Source organism: Rhipicephalus sanguineus, chromosome 5 (genome assembly GCF_013339695.2).
Source record: "Rhipicephalus sanguineus isolate Rsan-2018 chromosome 5, BIME_Rsan_1.4, whole genome shotgun sequence".
Taxonomy (NCBI): Eukaryota; Metazoa; Arthropoda; class Arachnida; order Ixodida; family Ixodidae; genus Rhipicephalus; species Rhipicephalus sanguineus.
Window position 1 is genome coordinate 33548351 of NC_051180.1, and position 26713 is coordinate 33575063.

The following is a 26713-nucleotide window of genomic DNA, read 5'->3' on the forward strand; positions in this document are numbered from 1 at the left end:
AGCCCTGGTCTGTATGCTTTTGATCACAATTGCTTGGGACCTGCCACATCTCAATACGAAAAATAAAAATAAAAACACGCTTACCGTAAAAGCCCCATAGCTTCCACAATCGCTTATCCGCATTCATATTGAGCAACTCAACAGATGACAAGTGGTATAAGTGATTACGAATTGAACCTTGAGACCACGTAGTACATTAATGTGATATACTGCGCATCACTTGGCACTTTATGTTCAGTGGTTGCAACGAAAAATTAAAATTAGACGCACGGACGAAGGAAACAAACACGAAGACACTGCTTTCCTTCGTCCCTGCGTCTAATTTTTCACTGCAACCACTGAGCATGCAAGATCACCAACTAGCCCAGTGGCATACCATTCTAACTGATACTCTGTTGGGTCATGACAATGTGCTGTGCGTGGCATGAATTAAAAGTACGACACACATTCAAACATATCGGGCTGCACGTAATCATATAGCTATGGTATTAAGCGGTGACCGAGTGCCCATGATCTCTCTCTATTAATTCTGTTCGTTTCCTTCTACTGCATGAATGAAGTCTTGCCGCTAACAGAGCTTTTTCTTTTCCATAAACTTGCCATAAGTGATCGTCTATACCTGAAAACAAAATATTTCTTGACATTCCAGAAATTTACAGTCTCGGAATCATGGCGGTGCATTCTTGAAAAGAAACTAGTAAAACGTTAGTGACGCAAACATTTACAACCCCCATGTACACTTTACTACGTGTCGCTAAGCTTTTACTGCTATAAAAGTATATGAGATGTACTAAGCGTTGTCATTACTACCCAGCGTGTAAAGTCAGTAAAAGTACTGCTTGCGTCCATGACGGGTTAGTAAACGTTACTATCTCTACTGGCTGTAGTATGTCATGCTGTAATTGTGACTGTGTCCTACGGAAAATAGGCAAACTATGCTTTCCTTGATTATGTTAGAATAACAGTTTTGTGCTTCGTCGTGGCACACGTATATGTTAGTAAAACAGTTTAAGAATCTGGGTCCGAAACAACACTTACATATCTAAGTTCACGGCTCGTCACCGGTACAACGTGTGCTGCTCGGCTGTATGTGGACTTCAAGTTGCTGTTATAGTATATGTTGCGTAGAAGGCTTGATATTCATGTGTGTGCGTGTATGCATCTTTGTTCTCCTTTATGGTTCGTTCATGCCTCTATGTATGCAATGTTATTTTACCAGGGTGACGCCATGAACGAATAAGCGGTTACTCATTAGTGTAACAAGACAACGGCTTTTCTACTACGGTGTCTCTCACAACCTGGCTGGCTCTGAGAAGTTAAGTCCGGCCCAAACTTATCGAGTGTTAGATACGTAGTGTTCGGTAGAGACAACATCTTGTGTATAGATGCGACTCAAGTTTCCGACGCAAGGTTCGATAAACATATTATCTTGTATATACATATGACTGTTTTGGTGGCCGATGAACCCGATCGGTAGTCAGCGCTCGTGTTCATCATTATTTGGCCTCCCCCACCCTTCCCTACCTTTGTATCCGCACTCCTGTGTTTCGTGCTGTGCATTTTGCGCCATACTTCGGGCTATTCGACCTGTATTAACTTGGGTGCTGGGGGTGAAGGCATTAGCAGATAAGAAAAGGGGATATGAGAGATGGCGAAGGACAGCTAAAATATTCTCACAAGCGCGAAGGCAAGTGCCACGATGCATTTGGCGGTCGCTGTAAAGGCTGAATGAATTCGAATTCAACTGCACGAAGAGAAAAATTTATTTTTTGCTCTACAGATACGTCGAACCTTTCACACTGAGCTTTCGACCATTTCCGAAATCTGGATCGCTTGAGAAAGACAAACAGTGAATCGCTAGCCTCGTTGCCGGATTCCTAATGTCAGATCCTTGGCTGTCAGTACAGTGAATCCGTTCTGGAATTCCAGTGGCACCTGAAATAGAAGGCACACCAGCTTAGGAATCAGTGGCTGTTGATAAATGAAAACAGCGAAGCGTTGTTAAATTCAATAACATTTTCGCACTTCTGTACACCCTAACACTTTCAGTATATTGAATTCGATAACTCGTGCGTTGAAGAAGGTGACAATAGACATAAGTTTTGGTCTTTGTGAAGCTCGCGAACTTGTTCATATTCTCATATACTTATATATTGAAACACAACTTTTCCCGCCCTATCAGCATGTACCTAAAACTTATTTGTGATAATAGTTAAAAACAGCTCAAAATAAAACACGCACAGGTAACGACAAAGGTCTGGCGCTGACTGTCAACAGTTTTGGTTTATTGCGAAAACACTGTAATACACCTTGAGAAGGAGTACACAGGGGAAGGTGAAGTTATCAAAACGTTTAGTGACGCATGTGTTCACGGACAAAATTTAGTCAAATAAAAATAGTTACGGAGATAGCCACACTCCTTTTCAGTCAGATTTATCGTAGGCGCGCTGACACATACATGTTTGGAGTTTGTGTTCTCTGATTCTCTGCCGCTGCGTCCGTGTTTGCACGCTCTTCATATTTCGTCATACTTATATTTTTAACGCACCTTTAACGCGCCCGGGCTGAGAAATCGACATCCTCTTGTGCAATACTAGGTACTGTTGCAGCAATAACAGTTATATAATACTCTGCTAAGACGTGCGCTAAGCACAGCCGCTCAACCATCTAAAGCCGCAAAGTGTAAGCAAGAACTTGAGCTCAACAAGACACAGCAAAATGGCAACGTAGAGTGTCATTTCTTTCTCTTTCGGTATTTGTTGCGCTTGAAAAACTTGTCTAGATTAAACTTACTTTTGTCTTTTCAGTCCGAACGACCTGCACGTTGCGGATGGTGTACAGGATAGACAGCTTCACCGCTTGTAGAGCGAACCGCATACCGATGCAGTTGCGAGGTCCTGCTCCAAATGGCAGGTACGTGTACGGTTGTATGGAATCAATGTTCTCGTCGCTGAACCTGCAAGAAATTCGCTAGCCGTGTTGCTCTCATGAACTCCGCACCTTGACGCATAGAACACAAATGGCAAGAACGAAGCGTCGCAAATCAGCTGTTGCACAGCTTGCTCTGCTCACCTTTCTGGATCGAACTTCATAGGATCAGGGAAGTACTGCGGGTCATAGTGCATAGAGTAGACGGGAATAGCAATCAACTCTTCCTTCTTAATCTTCACTCCCGTATCTCCGAGAACGTAGTCCTCGTAAGGCGATCGCTCAATCCTGGAAGTTAAGCACACAGGAACACTTTTGAACGGCAGATCTGACTGATGGCATGTTGACACCCTGGCTTTATTATTAACTGATTCTAGCTGATTGCCCTGTAGCTAGCTTAAACAAAGGATATGGATGTTAAACTCAATTCTGCATTACAAACACTGACTTCAAATTCTTGTGGCCGTTGGAACGTTCGCTATGAGACATTACATTTGGAACGATATGATTTGACGATTCTTACCGCGTCGCAGGAGGATACATTCGAAGCGACTCGGATACAACGCAGTGTAGGTACTTGAGCTTCGTGACAACATCCAGGCTGGGGTGTTCCCCCTGTATAAACGTGGAAAATAACAGCATACCATTGAAGGCAACGAATGCTCCGCTTGCGCAAAATGCGAAAAACATTTGGCGTCCAAATCTCACGTAGGTCTTCAGTAAAGGAAGTATTTTATTGTCTCCTTTCTACAACTCAATTTAGTCTTGAAAACAACGCTGCTGTCGTGCTTTTTTTTTCTAGACTACAGATTCCCTAAAACTAGTTTGTACTAACATAGATAGTTGACTTAAAGATTTCGGTTATACAACACTATCTCACGTGCATTCTGTCTTGATGAACGTGTCGATACTTACTTAAGCTTTCAAGCAGAGCGCTTTGTCTTCCGCTCCAATGATATTTACAATATATTACCTATCCACAGTATTCCACCTGGGTATGATATTAGTATAATGCCTTTCTTATTTCCAATATCCAGCTTTGTTTGGAGTTTCACATTCCATATTTACTACACCCTGAATGCGACTGAAGTTAAAGAATAACATATCACCTTCGCAAAAGTGCTCACTGCTACTATTTTGAACTTCGCCCTTGCTAAAAATTTTTGAAACTTCTGAACGTTCTCAGATAATCGTGAAGCGAAGTTCTTAAGTTCTTCTTCGTAACAAAAGTCCTTGACGAATAGTAGCGTAATCTCAGTAACGCAAGGCGAGAAACGGTTTCCTTCCCGTCACTTCCCGTATATATAACGTGAAACATTAAAACTGAACGTAAAAGATGAAGAACGAATCACTCCCGTCCCAACTTTCTGATGGAAGCGAAGCTCATTTAAACATGAATGTGACCTTCCGTATGGCTGGTCAATCGCTTCAACGAGATTAACTTAATTTAGAAAACGCATGGCATTTGACAGAGGCCGCTGAGGGAGACACGGAGAGAATTTGATATATACGCGACCCATCATCATGTTTATAAATCTACGTACATGATTTACATTCCGCACCCATCTACCGGTAACCGAATCCATGACCTAACCCTTAGCAACAGCATATACCGTAGCTAGATAGCCACTGCGGAACGTTGCCCCAGGGTGGCCGTCATGTTATGGGTGCACAAACTATCAGCTAGTTGTCATTTCGTGCTTCAGGCATCACATTTATTGTACGAAATTGTCAACATCAAAGTTCAGCACTGATAATAATTATGGAAAAATTCATGTTATTCTAATAAGCCAAACATATTCAGAACCCATTCCTGCGCGGTCCTTAACGGGCTTGCAATATATTTAAATAAATAATTTAATGATTGGCAATGTCGGAGCAGATGAATGCGTTAGTAGGTTGATTCAATGAAAAACAGTTATAAATGATATGAAAATATATATGCTATGTTACATACGTGAACCTTGAAGCACTCGTCCACTTCTTCTCTCAGCTTCTCCTGCACTTCGGGGTGAATTGCGAGCAGGTAGAGCGTGAACGAAATCACCGTTGAGGTTGTGTCCTGGCCGGCAATGAAGAACAGCACGCACTGCGCCATCGATTCGTCCTCGGTCAGTGCTGGGAGAAAAAACAAATGTACGTCGGCATAGTTACAGAAACTGCGTGGTCATTAACCCTAGCAATAAACAGATTTACTCCTGGTGACAGGTATACAGGAGGAACTCTGCAGTGATAAGTACTGCAGAAAACCACAAGAAAAGAACAGATTGACCGTGTTTGTTAACTTTAAATAAAATTTAATCAATAACCAGGCGATCTGTCCTAGTTAAGCTCGAATATTTTGTGTTGGCATCCGCATTCTGTTCTGTTGGCAATAGAAAAAGTGAGAATGCAAATGATACAATATGTTTCTCGTTTATATGAATACTATAAATAGAGTACACTGCAAACCGTTTCACACCCTTATAGGTGTATTTGCGATAAAACACCTATCGTACACCCTTTTTTCTGTCAATATTATCCGAAAGGGTGTAATGTCTTCTTTGCACACCCTTCGCACACCCTTTTTTCATTTTTTGGGTGTACAATGGGTGTATGTTCTGTTAAACACCCATGGGTGTTCTTTGGATTTTACACCTATGGGTCAATTCACGCAGTGAATTGACCCATAGGTGTAAACAGGTATCGTTGTACTGCTGAATGCAATAAACTGAGACACTGAACACCACGGGCAACGCCTCCTGAAACCACGGGTCACCACCCTGTTCGACAGAGCGTCTTGGCACAGGATACTGTTTCACGAGGCACCTGAGTGTGAAGCTACCTGCTCGTGAATCAGTAATGGTTCACATTGGTTTGCTAAGCTTGCCACTAAATTTTCATTCTTTTAGTAGTGCATCACAAGTCTGCTGTAATTACAAAGACGCATGTATTTTGCCTACTTTATTAGGCAAGTGGTAGTGAAAATAAAATATAGCATTGTCGTGCCTGAGGTTCTGAATGCAGTGAGTCAACTGATGTTACTTATTTTGAGCTCACATATATTTAAGCCTTTACATCCCGATTTATTTTTGAGAAATCGTTTCCAAAATAATTTTATTTATTGCTTGATTGGATTGACACGTTGAATGAATGCCCGAAATACATTCGGAATAATATATGTATTTGTTTAGCATTCATAAGCATTTGTTCAGTTTAGAGATAGTTGGCTTCACTGCACTGTGATCATCGCAAACACCTCTCCTAACGCTTAATCTATAGCATACATATACAGTGAAATCTCGTTGACACGATTCTGCATAATACGTTTTTCAGCCTAATACGTTCTCCTTTTTATTTCCTGCCAACATCCCTTGAAAATATTGCATTTTCATGCGTTTAATACCATCACACTTTTGCCAAAACTGGATAATACGACCGCGAAAGTGGATCATGACCGATATATCGAGAAATCCTGCGTTTATTCTTCGCTATGACAGCTCCCACCGCGTTCCAACAACTCACGATCTGCGCGTAGCAGAGCCGCTGAGACCACAGCAGCATCAGTTTAGCGGCGAAAAGATCGCTGCTAGGCGATCTTTTCTTTGAGATTATATATATACATATATATTGCCGCTTTGTGAGGGCCCCCCGTCCAGTGAAGGGAGACTTTAAGCCCTGCTTGTAGTCATGCAGCCCTTACTGTGTCGTCGCAATGCTTACTGCGATTCGAATACACTGTGTAAAGCATAACAAAACATAACACTGCCGCAGAAAGAAAGCTGCGCCCACGCGACCCAACAACGGCCGGGACGCCACCTCCTCGGCCGGCGCAGCCGCCGCGGCCGCCGCGCGTGCGCAGCGCGCGGAACAGCTCTATCACCACGTGACTTATGCAACGCGCTCAGACACGTCGCCGGACTCCATCGTTTTCTGCGTGTGTTGTGCGTCGCCTCCCGATCGGTCGAGTTTTGCACTCGGTGTTTCGGTTGTTTGAAGTGTGCCTGCTCTGTGTGCTCGTCCTTTACCTTCTGCCAGTGCTGCTTATTACGAAGATGCACTATACTCAAAGGGAGACCTGCAGCTTCATATCGTGGAGCACTCGAACTGAAACGGTATGTACCACTAACACGTTGCTACGGCCAGCGCTTTGTTAACTCCGAGAGCGCGATCTAATGCCGTTAACTAAGCTTTTCTTAACTGGTTGACGATCGGTGAGCATTTGTTAACGTAGCGAGCATATGTGAGTGCATTGTTTCATCGGGATGAAGGCAAAGTTGTGTGACATTAGGCACGGGCAGGCTTTGCTGTGTTGGTGTTGAAAGCAGTGTGCGCATGCGCGGCTGTGATTCGGAGGGGGATTTGAACGCAGTTGTGGCGGTGCCCGCCTGTCGGCGGTGGTGTTGGAAGGGGGCCCCGCTCTCGATGAACCACTATTTTGATTTAAGAATAGTTGGGTTGTGACGGCGCCTGTTACCTCTAAGCGTCAAGCGTGTCTAAGGCGCGTATGCTTCGGCCTGTTGGTAATTCAAGTGCATTTTTTGTCGCACAAGAAAAAAAAAAAAGAAACAGGACAGAAAACAACGACGTGGTGTCCGCGTCGTTCTTTTCCGTCCGTGTTCGTTTTGTGCGCTAAAACTACCGTGATGCTCGGGTTGATGCGTGTGGGTCATTTTAACGCAGCATGTTGCTTCGTTTTAGGTACGCCGCGCGAAGCTCGCCTAAGTGCTAATACATTCCGTTTCGTTAAATTCGTACCGATGTTTTAATTCATCCGTAACATAGGTTTCCTGATAATGCCGGCACCTGTGCACGGGGAGCCGTTCGTTAAACTTGACTTGTGTTCGAATGAATTTTTCATGTCTATGTGTGGCCGAATCGCCTTGAATACCTGAACTGTGCTCGAGCATCAGTGTGCACTTAGACGTGCGCAGGGTTCCCCATCAGGGGGGATGGAAGTAGGAATGTTAATCGCTGCCCCCCTCCCCCCGCCTTACTAAAAGTCAAAGTATGGGGCAGACGTTGCGCCCCCCCCCCCCCTCTGTCTGAATTGACTAGGGGGGGCGCACCCTCCCCCCTTCGTGCGTACGCCTTAGTGCCCGCATTCGAGCACAATTTATTTATTCTGTTTGTTTCCATTATGTCTAGCTTTCATTATTTTGTTTGTGGTTATTAAGAGTTATATGCGCCTCGCCTCGCTTTGGCGTTGTAACTTCGCTAAATACTTTTACGTGTACAAACATTAAAAAACGCAGTTTGCACGACCACCTCCAATGATATTATTTAGTAAAAGGCAAGCCTAATGATTTATAAGAGATCTTAAATTCTCCAATCATCTTCAAGGCTGCAAGTTGCAGCCTTGAAGAGAAGTCCTTGTGCATAGTTTTGTTTTATATGCTTTTTATCGATGTGCAGGAATCCTTCATGCCACTAAAGAATGCTCCTTTTTCTTTAAAAATGCGGATGATATTTGTCAAATAGTACTTTCTCTTTCCCAAACAAGCTAATTGCACGTGGAAAAGCTGTTAATTCTCTCCAGTTCCATATGGGGCATCTTATGTACTATCGTGAGCAATATGAGCTCGAACATGCGAGCGCGTGGCGAACAGCCTTGAACCTTACGTCGGCTGATTCGCAGCGGCGGCTGTCGGAAACAAAGCGGAAAGGGCGCCGCGCTTCCACTAGCTGTTGACCCTCCCGCTTCGATATTGTTGATGCGAAAGAGCATCTTAGAGAGTGTCCAGGCCGCTAGCGGTGATATGAATTCCCATCAACGCGAACAGCCACATCAGACTAGGTAGCTGCTGAGATATCGGCTGTGACGTAGCCTGCCACGATGCGCAGGCCATGCTTGCGCATCATTATCTCGGTGGTGTCGGCTGAGGATTTTGCCGCGCCTCATTTATTTATTTTGTTATCATTGCTAGCGGTCATTGGCACGCAATCAGCCGACATCTCGCAGCAACGCTAGCGAGGCGGGAGTACCAACAGTCAGCGGAACAGCGCCCCCCCCCCCCCATCCCCTCCAGTTTCGGCAACGCCATCCACGTATCACCCTATCTCAGCTTTAAGGCTATTTTCCACGTGCTCGCATGTTCGAGCCCATATTACTCACGATAGTACACGGTACAGAAACTGTTATTTACTTAAACAAATAATTGAAGTCTGCGTAGCGCTTTCCAGACAATGATCTTTTTATTTTTTATCATGCAGGGAGAGAGCGTTCCAATAACACCTTGCATTGTGTACGATGGCCCCGATCTTCCCTATGCAAGCAAGCTTTTCCTCCCTGTGGACAAAGAACTGCTCTTCAGTGTGTCCAATGCCGAAGAATGAGTAGCTGCACTCATGGCAGCACATTGGCTAAACATTGGTTAAATATCGGCTGCCATCACAAGGTGTTCAACGTTCTCGTCGCTGTTGAATGGCTCCTTCTTGGCCAGTGGGTAATGACTCCGAGGACACAAGTAGTAAAGCTCCTGAACATTTTCAAGAAAGCCTAGAAAATAGGCCTTAGCTTCTGCTTAAAGTATGTCGCCACCTGTGATTAACTCGAGCTTAAGCCATAAAGCTATATTTTCATATGGTAACGAGTAGTTATTTGTTTTACATTATACAGAAACGAATACTATGGCGGTACTAGTATTTCATTTCAATTTCTTGCTCATTTTCTTGTGACATTTTAATTCAAGCCATTTTGTCTGCCGATTTCAACATGTTCTCGCAGGTCATTCCACTTTGTGGTTATTGGCTTAGTTTTTATATTCAAAGGACTTTGTGACTTTTTTGCAGTAGTTTAATAATTGAGATCTTTTGCTATTGAAACTTTAGCTTAACAAAACTGCCAGTACTTGTCAGTGAAATCAGTGCATCGAATATTGTTTTAAAATTTATTTTTGAGCTATATGACAAGCTTTAAGTTTTGTCAATATTTTTTTTAAGAAATAAATACTCGTTTTATTCAATTACCAATGATTCTGTTGTCTTTGCTTGGAAAGGGATAATCTTTAAATTTCTCTGAACATGCCCGTGTAAAATTTGATTCCACTTTTGTTATGTAGGTAATGCTTCAGCAGTGCTGTCGTTGTCATAACGTCCCTATTCCCATGCATTTCCTGCATATATTACCGCATTTAGCATGCGCTGCGACGTGCGCGTCGTGGCCCGATTGCTCACTTTTTTGTGTTGGAGCCACAATCTATTGCTCTTGAGAAAGTGGGAAATATTTCATAATTCCAGCAATGTACACAGTTTTCTACTTCACTCATGTACTTTCCCAGAAAGAGATAATATGGAGGCCTGCTGTGGAAAACGACATTCTGAGTCCTTATAATGTTGCGTGAGTTGTCACGGAGCATTGATACCCTGCTCGTGTATCAGCTACAGCTGTGTGATGGCAGTGTTTACCCTACTAAGAAAGTCGACAGCAGGCACAATGGTGTGGGCACTGCTGGAATTTTGAAACTTTATCAATCCACTTTCTCATCAAGGGATTGCACATTTCTGAACTATCTCCTTAACAGGAGAACGACCAGACCGTACCTTGTGTGTTCCAGTTGATTCCAAAACATACACTGATGTTATGCAGCCCATTTAAGACGATGGCACCTTATTTTATCAACAGCATGAGTGCATGTATAAGAAGTGGCATCAATATTTCCCTTCTTGGGAAGGGCAACTACAGTGGGAAAATTCATTCTGGGGTGTGCCCAAAGGGACCAAGTGTCTGTAGTGCCCCAAGGGGGCTGACAGAGAAGGTTCGTTTGTGCTTCTCCCTGTAACTGCTATCCTTTCGAGGGCGGTTTCATCTATTACACCCCACTCGCACGGGTGTAGCTTGTTCTAAGACCCATACTGCACTATACGGCTGTGTTACAATGAAGCATGTTAAATTGAATTCCTCATTATGAAGTGGAAATAACGCCCTTGCTTCATATTTTGACACAAACGCCTTGGTCATTTGTGCTCCGTCATTTGTGCTCCTTGTTTGGCGGCATACGCGATGCCGCTCCGCACACTCGAGAAAGGTCATTGAATACCGTAGAATTTGTCTCGAATGTACGAGCTCTGTGTTTATTAAAGCTTGACTTTATTTTGTACTATTGGATAACTGTGTGAACATCTTGCAATATGTGTCAACACATCTTAGGTAATAACTTTGTATTCAGTCACGATTGCACTGTATATGTAAGGGCCATATATGCCGTGCTTCATATGCATTATAAAATCTGTGCTGCTGCCAGGATTTTCCCTCTGTGGCAGGAGCCACTATAATAGGTCATGCGCCCTTGAAAGGACTAGCTAAAGGGTAAGCTTTCTAGCGTTTCAATGGGAGCCAACTGGGAGGGGGGAACCACTCGAATTATGGAAATTTTTGCCTGGGTGTTTGGGTGTAATTGTGCATAAACACCTTAACGCCCTTTTCTCGTTTGGGTGTAATGTGCTTTTACACCCTACACCCTTTTTTTCATTTGGGTGTAATATGCTTTTACACCCATTGGGTGAAAGTTTGAAATTACACCCATTGTATAGGTGTAATCCTGCTTGGTACACCTATTTTTTGGGGTGTAGGGGTGTGAGTTATAGACACCAAGTTACACCCATACGGGTGTAAAGTGGTTTACAGTGTACGATTGTACCTGCTAATCACGAAGCAAAATACAACGCTACAATGCACGCAGCAAAACCATTTAGGTAAGGAAATATTTCTTCATTTTGGTTTAATAAAGGAAAACTAAGAATAAGCGTTCAGTCCGTTAACGTTTAGGAAGGAACGACAAGTATTTAATTACCAGAAGCCGGAATGAAGGCTCTAGACATCCGTTTCTTGAATTTGGCTACGAAAGACCCAGCGTTGCTGTGTCAGAGTGAAGTCACAGATGTTGTATTAGCTAACTGTGTGAATTACAAGCTTCGGACATATCACGGAACATCAGCCTTCATTTTTTTTTGACATTTTTGTTTCTCTGTTGTTTTGTCCTCATCCAATACTTTCCGCTCTTCTTCATACGCGCTAGAGTTTGTAACAAAACATGTCATTTCTGTGCAGCTCAAACAAATGGAAATGTTCTTACTCTTGTTTGAAGAAAAAGAAGTGTCTAACTTCACATCTGAGCCCAGGTTGAAGAGCTGGTTGTCACGCTCAGTCGCATTTTCAGAAGCAGACGCGAGTTTTCCTTCCTGGGCGTCCATCATAAGTTGCAGAAAGTCTTCGTGGTGCTGTTGGAGAGAGAGGCGGTGTGTAACTGGCACGCACGCAATGACTGTTTTCAGAACGCCGAGCAAACGTCACTTACCGATTGTTTGTCCTGTCGGCTCTTAATGATGTTCTGACAGATCCGCTTGAAGTACAGAAAGATTTCGGAGTTGAAGGGTCGAAGTCTTATCATCTTAGCGAGGGCCGGGAATAAAACTGAAATGGAGGTGTAAGTGCGTTGCTAGAAAGTAGGCATGATGATATCTGGTTCTATGAGAAGTATTCACACGAGGGAGAAATCCGCGGGGAACACGGGGGGATTGCGGATAACGTGACCGCGACATGACAGATTAGTGAGTGGAAGCGACCCCCCCCCCCCACCATCACCCGCGCCTTTTCAGAGGACACGGGGACCTTTTCCCCGATAGGACAAACGACCCCCTGGCAATGGTGGATATAGCGGAATTTCGGGCTCCTGTTTGGCCACATTGTTGCTCTTGCTCCTGCAGAGAGCGGCAGTGGGTGTCCAGTCTGCAGCTCGCCGTCAGCAGCTGGTGAAACGGGCGGTACAAGCCACCAGAGTAGTCTGGTAACAGTGGTCTCCCCCTCCGTTCGCCTCGTCCGTGTGAGTGGGGGACATATGTGGGGAATTCTCCTCGCGAGTGTCGTCACTAGGCTCCGCCTTTATCCCCCGAGGATTTGCACCCCGTGTGAATACATCTGTACAAGGGAACGAAGAAAGGGCCATAGAGTTTCCTAAAATTAACTAGAAGGGACTGTGGCACTGCGATCGTTCAGCCACCATGGGAATGATGGGTAGTACACGGATTTGCCTGGTCTTCGTGCTTGCGGGCTGAGAACGCACTTGTGGCTTTGTTTATTGGTGTGTTTTGGTTTTCTTTCGGATAAATGAATGAATTGTTGTGAACTTCATGACCAGATTTGAAGTGGCGAGCCTAAAACGGTTAAAGTAATGAAGTGGAACTGCTGACTTTTGCTGAACTTTTGCCGACGCAGAGCCAAGCAGCGCCGTGGAACTGCTGACTTTTGCTGACTTTTGCCGACGCAGAGCCAAGCGGCGCCGAAAGAACGAAGTTTAGGCATATCCGTGTACTACCCATCATTTCCATGCTGGTCGAAGCGCCATGCGTTGCAGCTCCCATATACACTAGCGCCAGAGTTCCCTCTAGTAAGTATTGTAGGAAACTCTATGCAAAGGGCGGACAAGAACTTGTAGTTCAACATCAGTTGACACATTTGCTCTTCCGTATGTGACTGGAATAAGGCCTTAAGGGGCCCTGCAACGCTTCTTCAGCGTGGTCAGAAAACGCGGCTGATCGGTAGTCGAGGCTCTGAGAACTCGCAAGCCAAACATTATAGCGCAGCGCGCGGCCTGGAATTTACAGTTAATTCTCAAAGTCAGCTAGAAATCGTTCCCTCCTTTTTCTACAAATGATGTCATATACAGAAATGACCGCGCCATGTACACAATTTCGCGGCCATTGGCTGATTTGGACATCGTGAGCTGCGTAGTTACTGTGGCCGCCGCGGGAGGCCGCCGCGTGCCGGCGCGCTCACTCGCGATCACACTGAAAGTAAGTCGCGCGTTCGAAGGGAAAAAATAAAAAGGACTCAAGGCCATGACTTGCGCGTGACGTAACTTCTTGCCCTCATGCCACCCCTCCCTGCTTAGCTTCCTGCGTGCTAATCGGGCCGAGTGAAAAGAGAAAACACTGAGTTACAGCATGCGACAAGTTTCTGTAACTTTGCTCGTACTTGACAGATTCTAAAGATTTTTGCGGTGGTCGATTTGTGAGACTCTAAACTCCTTTAGTGCAGCCACTTGATGGTAACTTGGAAAAGCGTTACAGGGCCCCTTTAAGGCAGAGTAGTACGCACGAAGGGAGAGCTTCGTTCCAGGGATTGAGCCAGAGGCATACAAACTACTATGTTCATGGCTATGCTTGCTATAGGAAAGATCTCGTCTCCTCCTGCAAGCTGGCTTCCGCTGCAGTGCCACCATCAGCTATGGCCATCGGATACACGATAACATAACCAAACACTGCTTGAATTGCAGCCTTGCAGGTTTGCAGCCTTGGAATAACAAGGAGTTGAGCGAGTTGGTAGGTATTGATGTTAAAGGACGGGGCGTGCAAATACGAACTTAAAAGTCAAGACACCACAAACGCCTTGATTAAATTGTAGCCTTGGTGGGCATGTGACGCAGTTCGAGGAAGCAAGAACATTTGCTTTTAAAAAAACTCTCATTTCTCTTACATGGCACGTTCGCTTAACACGTTCTTGACTTGTTTGATCGCCACTATCCACGATATTGTTTTCGCCACTGCTGTCTATTACACAAGGAATAACAATGAATGCGTGGACAGGGTCAATCCAGCTACATTAACGTTAATCCGTGGAATATCTTCCTCTTCACATTAAAGGGGCCCTGCAACACTTTTCCAAATAATCGCCGAATGGCTTCGTTAAAAGAGCTTAGTGCCTGATGAACCCACTGCAGCAATAATTTTTTAGAATCCGCTAGCACGAGCGGAGTTACGGGAATTTGCCGCGCGCTTCAAGCGCTTTCTCCCTCCTTTCGTAATGGTGAGCGCGTTGAAAGCTACGCAGCTAGGCGGATGACAAGGGGGCAAGAAGATGCGTCCTTTCTTCAGCGCGCGTCATGATCTTGACTTTAGATTATTTTTGTTATTCGAACGCGTGGCTTACTTTCACTGTGATGGCCTGCGCGAGCACGTGGCGACATTCCATGGCGGCCACGCTAACTGTGCAGCTCACGATGCTCAAATCAATAGGCGCGGAAATCGGGTTTATGGCGCGGTTATTGGGGCATACGGCATCATTTGTCGAGAGAAGGGGGAACGATTTCTAGCTGACTTTGAGAATTAATTCTAAATTCCAGGCCACGGGCTACGCTATAATGTTTGGCTCGCGTGTTCTCAGGAGCCTCGACTACCGATCGGCATCGTTTTCTGATCATGCTGGAAAAGTTTTGAAGGGCTCCTTTAAGCACTTCTCGTGAGAGGGAAGCGTAAACTCCGCTCATGGTTATTTCATTATGACGCTAGAAAGGAGTGGACTATCGAGACTCTATATCTTGCCCTTCAGCCTTCCCGCTACCCTACTGCAGGGTAGCCAACCGGGCTCAGCCCTAGTTAATCTCTCGGCCTTTCTTTTATCCTTCTTCTCTCCCTCTTTGTGGTCTTAAGCTGGACGCTAAACACGACGCTGAGTAAAATATGTAAAGATGTCGCTATGTATAGGCAAAACAATCGGCTTTTCAGCCTGTATTGAAAGCTTTATGACGTATTCGAGAGCTAAACTCTGACCTGTCAGAACCACAGATGCGTTAAGCTAAGAGATCAAGCGAACAACGTGGTTTCGGAACACTACTCACAGAAAAAGAAAATTCGTGGTGTGATGCGTCCAGAGAAGGCCTGCCTCGTCCTAGTTACGAATTCATTGGTCTGGTCAGAGTGAGAGTCCAGCCTTGTCGCGAAAGCGCACCTCGCAATGACGTCCAGGGTATAGTGACCGAAGAACCTAAGGAGCAAAAATAAGAGTGGATGGGAGTCCTGAGGCACTGCGTAAAACAACCGATTTCAGGAAGCCATGCTGACGTTGCCTCCAATGATACCTTTGGATTTGCTCAGGACGAAAAGGCACTTACTGTTTCACATCGATGTCTTCTTTTTTGGACGCCGCTTTCTTCAGGTGTTCCGCAGTCGACATTGCACAGTCTTCGATTAACGAATTCATCTGCGTTCGTCAACATACACCCAAGATGTGGTTGCCACCGAAAATAAGAACGCGCTGGGGCGCCTAATATACTTAATTTAGTTACATTAAAAAGTTATTCGTGGCTTTTACTGACTTAACGTCGTAAAATCCCATGTACAGCGCAGCTGAAGGAAAGCCTCAGCGGTGAAATGCAAAGTGATGCAAAGCTAGGCGAACATGGGCGCTGAAGAGGCCTCCTCTCCGCTTGACCACCTGCGTGCTTCTAACCTGCAACCCGCCTCCCTCCTCCACTGGCCTCCGCTACACTATGTTATACCCTCCTTTCCCTCCTCCTCAACTTCCCTTCAAACCCCTTGATATACTTTACATGGTTATGCTTTACCCTCCCCCTCCTCCTTTGCCTCATATTCACCTCACTTCCCGTACTTAGCCTGTCAGTATGTGCGACTGTTTTGCAGTCCCGCTTCTTTACGCGGTCAATATTAAAGAGAAAACTATTTATTCAAAAGCAGAGCAACAGCCACCATACATTCTCTTTAACGATACTCTGCAACGAATCAGATGGAGGTTGAAAAAAGCTCATATATAAGCTAGCAAAACGCATCACTCCTAAGGGCTTTACTTAGCTTCCTTGTCGACTAAAGCTGGCGTCAGTAAGCCTGAGATGTCTTCCAAACGTCTTTCATTACTTCCTTTTGAAAGTGACGTCGTAGCATTCACAGGTGAAGTTACTCAATGAGGCCGGACTTGGAACACAATCTTGCTGTGTAAGTTTGGGCAATGTCGTCATAAATCTGCTGTGTTTCACGACATGGGAGATACAACACTGATCACCTTTCGCAGCTTTCCAGTGGAGAATGCTGGACTCGCCGCTGGTCGAATCTTCCTCCACCGTTCAACGGGAGTGATGCTCATCATGTTGTCCAGCAAAGGGTCGTAAAACGTGAACGACTGAAATACGAAAATACGTGTAAAAGCTGGGGAAATAACTGTTTTGGCGCAAAGAATGCAAGTCCGGACAATCTCACCTCATCACCACATACATGTTACAGGGGCCCTGCAATGCCTTCAAAATTTAATACATGATGAAGTAGTGCGATACTTCTTCATTCATGCATACATTCGACCAAGTTTTCGAGAACAATCTTTAATTAACAGCTATCATAGGTGTGTGTGCGTGCAGAGCCGGGGGGGGGGGGGAGGGGGCGGCCCCCCTTAGTAATCTAAGTGGTCTTAGTAATCTAAGACGTGCAGGGTGATGGCTATGCAGGCTTTTGAGGATAATGGTGACCAGAACCCCTGATACTGCGTTCCAAGGACTGTTTACCTCCCACCTTAACCCCCGAAAGGCCGGGGACCAAAGACAGGTCGTTGTGAGAAACACGTCATCCCTTATTTGCATTCTTGCTTCCTCTGCGAGGCTTATTTCCTATGGGACTCTCCACATACCTGAAAGAAAATGAGGGGGGGGGGTGAGTGCTGCAGGGATACCCTCCCCCCTATAGCACTCCGCGCTAGCCTACGAAAGTCATTTAAAACGTCACAGTGACGTTTACTCAGGGAACGCGGGAGACGCGCAAGCGAATGGGTGATATTCCCTTGAGCCTTGCCAGTAGAATGCATCTTTATAGGTTAACGAGGATGGCTCTGTCGTCCATGATGTTTCGAGGAAGTCCATGGAGCATAATTTCAATTTGCGCGGGCAAGTTCGCCACCGACCCTTGCATAACCGGTATCCGGGGCCATGTCTTCCCTTACGCAACAAAGAATGAGCTTAGGCAAGTTGTGTGGCTTGGGCTAACACACGTACCCATTGGAAGTTGAGAAAGACGGGACCTGACGTTTCTTAAGCGAGCCTTGGCAGATGCTGCAAACGTTCAAGGTTGTTACGTCAGCCTAGGGAAACTCCAGCACTGGAATCCAGGCCTCTTTGAAGGAAACGATATCTCGCAGATGCCACAGACGTTCACACACAGAGCAATGAGCCCATGTCACTGTAACGCGACACAACAGTGCACATGTTGGGTCGGTCAGCCACGCTACCACCGGAGAGCAACTGGGCGAAAGGTCCGTGAAGGCAAGGCGCTCTGTTGACCTCCTGTGGCAGTTCCGTTGGCACCTGTTCGCTTGCGCGTCGCCCTAGTTTAGAGAGTGAAAGGCCACCATAATTTTTCGGAAAGGGAGCTGAACCGCGACACCTTGCGACGGGTGCGCGAGACCAATGCCGCCTTTCTGTTTGTTAAGTAATTGTAGGAATGCGTTCGTCCCCTTTCTTGCGGGAGTTAGGAACCAATTTACATTAAATATTGCCAAATGGATTAACTACATGGACTGTCGCGAGCAATACCAGGCCTGATAGTATATTAATTGTTGGGGTTTTACGTTCCAAAACCGCCACATGATTATGAGGGACGTCGTAGCGGAGGGCTCCGGAAATTTTGACCACCTGGGGTTCTTTAACGTGCACCTTAATCTAAATACACGGGCTTCTGACATTTCACCTGCATAGAAATGCGGCCGCCGCGGCCGGGATTCTATCCCGCGACCTTCGGATCTGTCTGGCAACATAATCACTAGACCACCGTGGCGGATGGCCTGATAGTAGGGTGCATTGAAAGCATCAAATAAGATTGATCTTTTATGCGATGATTGGTCTTTGATGCGATACTGCAAGCTGTCGCCTGCGGACGACTAGTATTTGGATTACGTAGCTATGGCAGCATCGGCATCAATAACCGACATTTTCTTACGGCGTTGAGATAGCGTAGGGCCCCAGCGTAAGGCCTCAAATCATTACGAACGTCTTGGATTGTATTGTTCGTGCTTGGGTAATAAAAACATTGTTTTGTTTTTGCTTTGTTTATTGTAGGAATTAAGTATACGGGATGTAAGTACACTGTAATATCGTTGAAAATATTTTTCTTTTGCTGTGTTGGCTTTCTGTTTTTCATCCATTTTACGTTTCTTGCATGCGGCACATAACTATCTGGCACTGCTAGAATGGCGCGAACTTAAAAGGAAAGATTTTGTGAGGGCATCTTATTCGAACAGTTCAGGAAATATCAGCTCATTGAATTTTCCTAAATTTACTCACCCTTCGGTTTGGAAGAGACGGAAAATCTTTGACAAGAACCTGCTTCACGAGTTCGGGCTCGGCAACAAACAGAATGAGTTTGTTAGACTCAAAGGCCCTGAAAAGGTGTTTAAAAAAATACAGATTGACACAAATGTTACTGAATTCAGCGATGTTCATAGCAAAGCGCTCATTATTTATACGGCCAACCGAAATTGTGGGACAAGTATATAAATCTGCACACTTTTATCAAACGCCGTCTGTGCTTACTGGTAAGTATTCAGGAAAACTTCTGCAAATTCTGAAAACACGCTGAGGACATCCCACCTGTAGCTTTTTACGCATCATCCTCATTATTTTCACATGTTCTGGAATTCTTAAATGTCAGGCTTTTTTCTTCTAAAATACAGATAACTTCGTATGTGTGTCACTTTCGCTATTAATACTCGTGTACACCTTTTTTAATCGCAGTAACCACTTCATATTAAAGTATTAATAATAATAATAATAATAATAATAATAATAATAATAATAATAATAATAATAATAATAATAATAAACATGGTTGGTCCCTCCGTCATAGGAATCGGAATAACACGAAAGTAATGCGTGCCCTTACAGAAGTAACTGAATGTTTACTGTACATTGATATAAGAGAGCTTGTACAATGTATATTGATGACTGGCAGCTAATGGCACCGTTTAACGTGTATGCACCCACTTTGATGATTGGTAGTACATCTCCATCCCGACGACTAACGTCCATGTTAAGTGATTAAACAAACCCTTGTGGTAGCTGCAGTATAGTGAACGGTGTAAGCGGAATCGGAGAACGAGGTGTGATAGCCAGAACAGCGTCGCATATTGGACGCAGAACTTGGTCGCCATCCCGCGGCATGTTAAAATGTGATTTAACACCACGGCCGGACTAGACGGAAACGCAAAGCGCGTCGTGCCACCCCGGTAGCCCGGCCGCGATTTTTCTCGGGGCGAGCGCGTGAGCATGGAACGCGGTGTTACAGCCAGATGAGGCAGGCGCGCGTCGCAGAGCTATTTTTGGTTTGCATTAGCGTGGTGCTATGAGCGAGGCCGACGCTTTTACGACGCTTGCGCTAAGGTCGCCACCTAGCAGTGTCTTAAGACATTGACAAAGGTGCTAATCGCAGAGGCCACAGTAATCACGAGTTACTTTACCTTACCGCTCCCGGAGGCAACACCACCCCGTCGACCGGGAGAGTGGTAGATATAAAAGGCGCGTTTGTAAAGACTCTAGATTCGGTGACCGTGGCGCAGTGGATAGCGTGCCCGGCATTTCTTGTTGCGGACCCAGCGGTCGTGGGTTCGATTCCCGTTGAGGGAACCTTTTTTCTTTGCCATCTGATCGTGTAAATTTTTTCGACGTCATTTCCGTGACGGAAATACGTCACTGAAATCTTGGTGGACCCGGGCATAAAACACTTTCGTGTTAATAATAATAATAATAATAATAATAATAATAATAATAATAATAATAATAATAATAATAATAATAATAATAATAACAATAAGAAAGTGAATAAAAAGAATTAAGCGAATTTCTATGCATTTGACAATCCACTATGAAATGATAACATTTCTTCAGAAAGCTGTTTAGTAAAAATTGATGCTCATCTTTCTTTTCAGCCAATATTCTTGATAATGTGAAAGAGGCTAACTTACCCGAAGAACCTGCCATATTTATTATACCGAGCAGCATCAATCGCGTGGATGGGCTGTAAATTAAGCAGAATAAAATGACATGATTAAAAATGGCATGTGAAGACTTTTCTCGTTCATGGCACATTACAGAAAGCCCTCATGTGGGAACGTCTATTTTCAGCCAGCACCGTTTTCCGCGCTAAGCCCCAAAACGCGCCCTTGTTAATAATAGAGAGGCGCATTTGCTAAGCATGCGGTATAAGTCTGACACTCGTGTATACACGGCCTTCCGCTACACTTTAAAGCACTGTTACAAGCAAAAAGTTCATCGAACGGTTAAAAATCAGGCAAGCCTGGATGGTTCGCGTTTATTTCCGCAAGCAGTCTCGAGGCAGCACACCAAACGTCGCCAACGGGGAAATGTCACGAGCGGTTGCAATCCACGAAGCATACAGCGCGAATGAACATGAAGATAAAAGGTGGAAAAGAAAAACGACGTTTGGTGTGCTGCCTCGAGACCGCTTGCGGAAATGAACGCGAACCATCCACGCTCGCCTGTTTTAGGGGCGAAGCTCCTTAAGGCGGCACCCGTTGGTCCCTCGTAGTCGTAGTCGTAGTCCGTAACCAGTCTTACGCTTTGACCTCCAAGGTGGTGCCGGTGGGAGATTTTTCCTGTGCGTTGTTGAACAATAAAAAATTCGTAGCGGTAGCTAAAAGCCGACTTCTTCTGTCTCTCATTCCCATTAGCAGCCATTCTTTACCTCCAAGGTAGTGCCTGGTGAGATTTCTCCTGTGCGTGATTAATCAATAACAATTTTGTTCAAAACGCTGTTGATTGATGAAATAAACCAACGAAAGACGCCAGATGTTTTGTAAAAGCAAAACGGAAGAACGCCAGATGTTTCTAAAGCAAGAGGAAAAGACGCCAGCTGCTTAACGAAAGACGCCAGATGTTTTCTAAAGCAATGGTTTTCTAAACAATGAAAATTCACAGCGTACATGTAAAATTAAAGTGAGCTGCATGTCGTCATAACTCATCGAACCTTTAGTATAAACGCGCCCTATCTCACGTCGGTGATGATGTACTGGGCAGAATTCACGGAAGATTCACGGTTTACCGATGAACCTCCGCAGCTTCGCCCACTCATCATCATTCACTCCGTGGATATGCTGTGATTTTTTCAACCGTTTGGTGAACTTCTTGCTTGTGACAGCACCTTAACTACAGTATGTAAAGAAAATATAGCACAAAAAATTCGCAGCATGTGTGTCCAACGGCAGGGGACAAGGCGGCCATTTGGGAATTTTTAAAGCTGGCAACGTAATGATTTATTTCTTGTGTCATAAAACGCATTGCATATTTCGGATTGGGACTGTACACTTGGCAGATCTTCTCAACATCAAGTGTAACCATTCTTTCACTCAGCATGCAACAGGGGCGTACAACATTTACTCTCGTTTACTCTCGCAATAAAAAAAAATCGCAAGACAGCATTTTTCTTCGCATTCGTAACCCGATATCAGGCTTCCTCATCGAATCCCCTTTTTAAATTCGTCACTTAGATCAAGCTAACTTTACAGTCAAACTCAGTGGAATTGCTGCAAGAATGTTGAGCTACAAGTCGCAAAAGTGTTTGGCATTTTCAAGAACGCATAAGAATTTTTTTTTTCGTGGAGGGCTGTTGTACGGTGTAGTAAATAAGGCACTTATAAATATAAAGGCAGCCCTGCAGCGTGGAAGCAGTTGAATTATATTCTCTGATTACAGATATCAAGCTCGCTTTCTGAAATCATCCTACCGGTCATTACGCAGAAGGATAGGCACGCCGCGTGTTGAATAGAAAATTCTCGCATTAACTATGACTTACTTTGTATAAGAGCTGCAATGAAGGTCCGAATATGAGGGAAAGTGGCTCCGACGGAACGTTCTGGTTTTTCCAGTAGTTGCGAGTCCGAGTAGCATAGCTGTGAAATCGACCAATACGAGTAAAAACCAGGAATAACATTTCTCCCCGCACAGATTAGCTGTCCTGTGCCATTATCATGTTACAGTGACATTTAGTCTTGTACAGTAAATATCTCTTCCTTCTCAATAGATGGAAAAGCAGTCACGTGTTTATAATTTTTTTTTTCGCTTGCTTATAGTGGTGGTTGAGTATGTGGTTTGAAACATTCCTCCACTTCTATACAGTTTGAAATATTGTTTCTTTGCTTTGCTAAGAAAAAGATCGTAACAAGATCGTAAAGAAAGAAAGAAAGAAAGAAAGAAAGAAAGAAAGAAAGAAAGAAAGAAAGAAAGAAAGAAAGAAAGAAAGAAAGAAAGAAAGAAAGAAAGAAAGAAAGAAAGAAAGAAAGAAAGAAAGAAAGAAAGAAAGAAAGAAAGAAAGCACAAGTAGTATCACTCAGAATTATTTAAGGGCATCGCAGAATACGTGCGTTGTTACGAGGTTCAGTTCATGCCTCAAGTTCCTGTTAGTACTGGGAGCTCCGTGCGCGGAACACTAACATTATGTTGTACCAAATTGTACCGAATCTCGCCATCGCCGACACGCAGTGAAAAATTTAGGCAGCCTCACGCTAGTGGTACCGAGCCTGAAGAAAGTGCGGAACTGGGCGGCCTGCCTTGTTTCTCTATATTGTTTCTCTCTTTCTTCCCCTCTTTCTTTATCTTTTTGCTTATCTTTTTGTCTCTGTTTATTTCAATTTCTGTATTTCTGTCTCTAGCTATTTCTTTCTCTTTCTCGCTTTTTCTATCGTTGTTTCCCTGTCTCTCTCTCTCTCCCTCTCTCCTTACTTTGCTCTTTTTTTTCTTTCTCTCTCTCTCTCTCTCTCTCTGTACTTGTTCTATCACCCATCAGAGTTATTGCATACCACGCCGGAAAAATCGGCGCACCTGTTATGAGAGCGAAGCAGAAGGTGAAGAGGACGAAGAGAGTGCGTCGCGGTTCATGATGACGATAGTTTTCTTTTCGCTCTGCGCGGACTAACGGTCGACTTAAGCAGCTCAGCTGTTAAAACGCTGTAGGATCCTAAAAGCCTTTCGCATGGGGCTTTATGGGGCCTCCACCTTACTGAGGAAGAAGTTGACCGTCCCCAGCTTCGGGTGTATGTCAAAGAACACGGAGCGATGAAATCAATCCGGAACTCTCCAATATACCGCGACCCTCATATTTCTCGGCATGGCTTAGTTTTTGTAAACTTTGTATCGATCTGTTCTGGTGCACTACTCGCTTTAGGTGTCGCCGTTAAATATGTATTGCTTGTCATTGCTGACTTCATCCTCATTAGTGGAATGCGAATGATGATGAGCACTGCGAATTCTACCAAAGCTGCACCTATTGTACTCGTGTTCTATAGTTACCATTGATCAGCAGCTCGAGAGGTCTAAGGCATGCCGAAATTTGTGCCCCGCATTAAGAGATATAGCGAAATTAGCTATGGACAGATACTTCCCGACAAGCAACCGCAATTACTTGATATTATATATAACAGGCAGCTGACAAGCGCCCGGCATTTCAGCTCGTTTCAGCTCGTGGAAAAATTCAGGTAACTGGTGCGAATAGGCACAAATATTTTTTTTGTCTTGGAGTTATACAGCGTGACTAGTCGGTGGTGGAACTTTTCCCGGACACTAACTATAGTTAGCTTCCCGTTGTTGTTTTGTCCTTGGCATACTAAAGTTACTCAGGCGGGACACACACCGGCAGGGGTGTACCTGAAAGTGTAATCATAAAACCTGTTGAATACAAACCTAAATTAACCGAAGAAGAACTGCCATTTGGGTGAGTTGTACTCTGTCAAACATATTGAGTGCATTCATCGTGATACAATGAGGACAGAGGTGAAGAAGGGACGCGAACAGCGCTGTTGTTCGTGTCCCTTCTTCACCTATGTCCTCGCTGTATCGCGCTGAATCCACTCAATACATTTACCGAATCCTGGAGCGTTTTACACTTGCAAGTCTGTGCATTTGCAATGAATTAGTTCGCATTCATTCGGAATACCGAGGCAATTAATTTCTGACAGTAGTCAAAAGCACCATTTCAGGCCGTCATAGCACTTCATGATAGCAAAAATGCTATAAATCTCAAGACGAATAATTATTTGTTTCACGTAGGAACAGGAAAGCTAAATGAAGACTATTACTTTTTTTCTCTATTGAGCTTACATCGCGCCCTGCTACTCGAAGACGCCTCTAAGGAGGAAGGAAATGAAGGAAAGGCAGGGAGGTTAACCAGACGCGCGTCCGGTTTGCTACCCTACGCTGGGGGGGAAGGGATGAAGGGATTAAAAGAAAGAAAAGAAGAGGGAAGAAGGCACTGTCAGGGTACATATGCACCTGTCCATTGAATGCCTACAAGCGGTCGTTTAAGCCGGTCGATTTTAAAAACAGCAGTAATGCTCGCGTCGCTTTGCTGGCCTGCGATGCGTAGGGCCACGATCCGAGGATCTTCTCTTCGGAAAACGGTCTGTCGTCTAACTTATTCAGCGCATCGCGCAGAACGTTTCGTTCGTTCAAAAAACGTCCACAGAAACCCAGTAGATGTTCTATCGTTTCGTTGCTATTGCACGAGTCACATTTTGAGGTGTCTGCCATTCCTATGCGAAAAGAGTACGCCTTCGTGAAAGCTACTCCTAACCACAAGCGCCTCTAAGGCAATGGTTTTTGAAGTTAGCTTCCGTTAACGAGTATACTAAACGTGAAACCACAGCTTTTTCTTTAAATACCGCATTGGATGCGACAAACGCTAGTTATACGCATCTGTTTCGACAATGTGACCACTTCGTGAAGTCTGTAGCGGCAAAAACGAAGTTTCTTTGCATGAGTAAAGACACAGAAATGCAAGGTCGTGTGGCTTGGTGGCTATGTCGACGCTGCCTCCTAAAAATTCTTGCCTTTTCGCGGTATTCGAAACGAACTTCGTAACTGCGCTTAGTCGTTTGTGACAACTCAGTTGGCTATGTAATGTTAGTGCAGAAGGAGGAATAGGAAGGACAAGCATGTAGGTCAACAAGACGCGCGTCCGGTTTGCTATCCTACTCTGGGGGAAGGGGGTTAAGGGATGAAAAGATAGGAAGATAGAAAGAAGTGAGCATAAAGAAAATTCGCGTAAGCTTAAACAACACTGCTGCATTCCATGCAAGTTCGTATCTTCACAACTTGACACCTTGTTCAAATGATGCCGGCACGAAGATATTTAAAGCCCTCCCACGCAGTCCACTTCTTCAGGCTCAATAAATGTGAAATTAAATTTTAGAACGATTGGTAGCAATATACATATATGGTAGCAATGTATATATATATATATATATATATATATATATATATATATATATATGTAGAGAGAGAGAGAGAGAGAGAGAGAGAGGGGGAGCTGAGGAGCGGGAGTATTATAGCCTCTTCAATAAACCACTGCCACGCAAAATAAAAATCAATAAAACTTTATTAGATTTCTGACGCGACGACAGTTTTGGTTGTCATTCTAATACTGTCAGCAGTGGCCGTGCACAAAGCACTTCAGGACAATAGACTTATTCTGTCTGTTGTAAAGACTGTTAGATTAATGGAGGTATCCCTATTTGTTTTAATCACACTTTTTGGATCCCTAAATAGTAGCAAGGCATACGGACGTACTTACAGGTACCAAAAAACACCTACGGTCACTGCGAGTACGACCCATTCTGGCAATCCCAGGAGCAACACCATATTTCACTATAGGTACCAGCGACGCAGACAGCAATGAAGAGGCGTATCCAGCTTTCTGAGCGCCGCTGCTCTTTGTTTTATCGGCGAACAAAAACAGCACTCCGTTTCGATAAACACACAAAAGCGATATCAGCTTTTAGGGCGAACGCACACCGTCGCGGCTAATCTATGAGTGCCAGCTGCGCCAGCAGCCTCCGCAAAATATACTGGTAGCGGTGTCAACATCAGCCGGAGGCTGCTCGTTGGCTGCTGTGTAGACAGACCCTTCTGTCGTCGAGTTGAGAGAGGGAGGGAGAATGGAGGAAGGGGGTGTCCGGAACGGATGAGTACGTAGCGGTCAAGGTCGTTGTCTCTCGCCCGTAAGCCAACCCTACACATCGCTGCCCTACACT

At 44.6% G+C, this 26713-nt stretch overlaps 1 protein-coding gene across 1 annotated transcript; it reads right to left on the reverse strand.

Moving 5' to 3' along the window:
- Window positions 1-1745: 1745 nt before the first annotated feature.
- LOC119393452 (cytochrome P450 3A41) lies at window positions 1746-26479 on the reverse strand. Its single transcript, XM_037660479.2, has 14 exons — window positions 26254-26479; window positions 22483-22579; window positions 20636-20688; window positions 18960-19056; window positions 16700-16816; window positions 15795-15883; window positions 15522-15667; window positions 12204-12319; window positions 11982-12126; window positions 4886-5046; window positions 3452-3543; window positions 3073-3216; window positions 2794-2956; window positions 1746-1935 (listed from the first exon to the last, which is right to left on the reverse strand). Exons 1-14 carry the CDS (start codon window positions 26319-26321, stop codon window positions 1858-1860), a joined length of 1566 nt encoding a protein of 521 aa, XP_037516407.1. The 5' UTR covers window positions 26322-26479; the 3' UTR covers window positions 1746-1857.
- Between the last annotated feature and the right edge of the window lie 234 nt (window positions 26480-26713).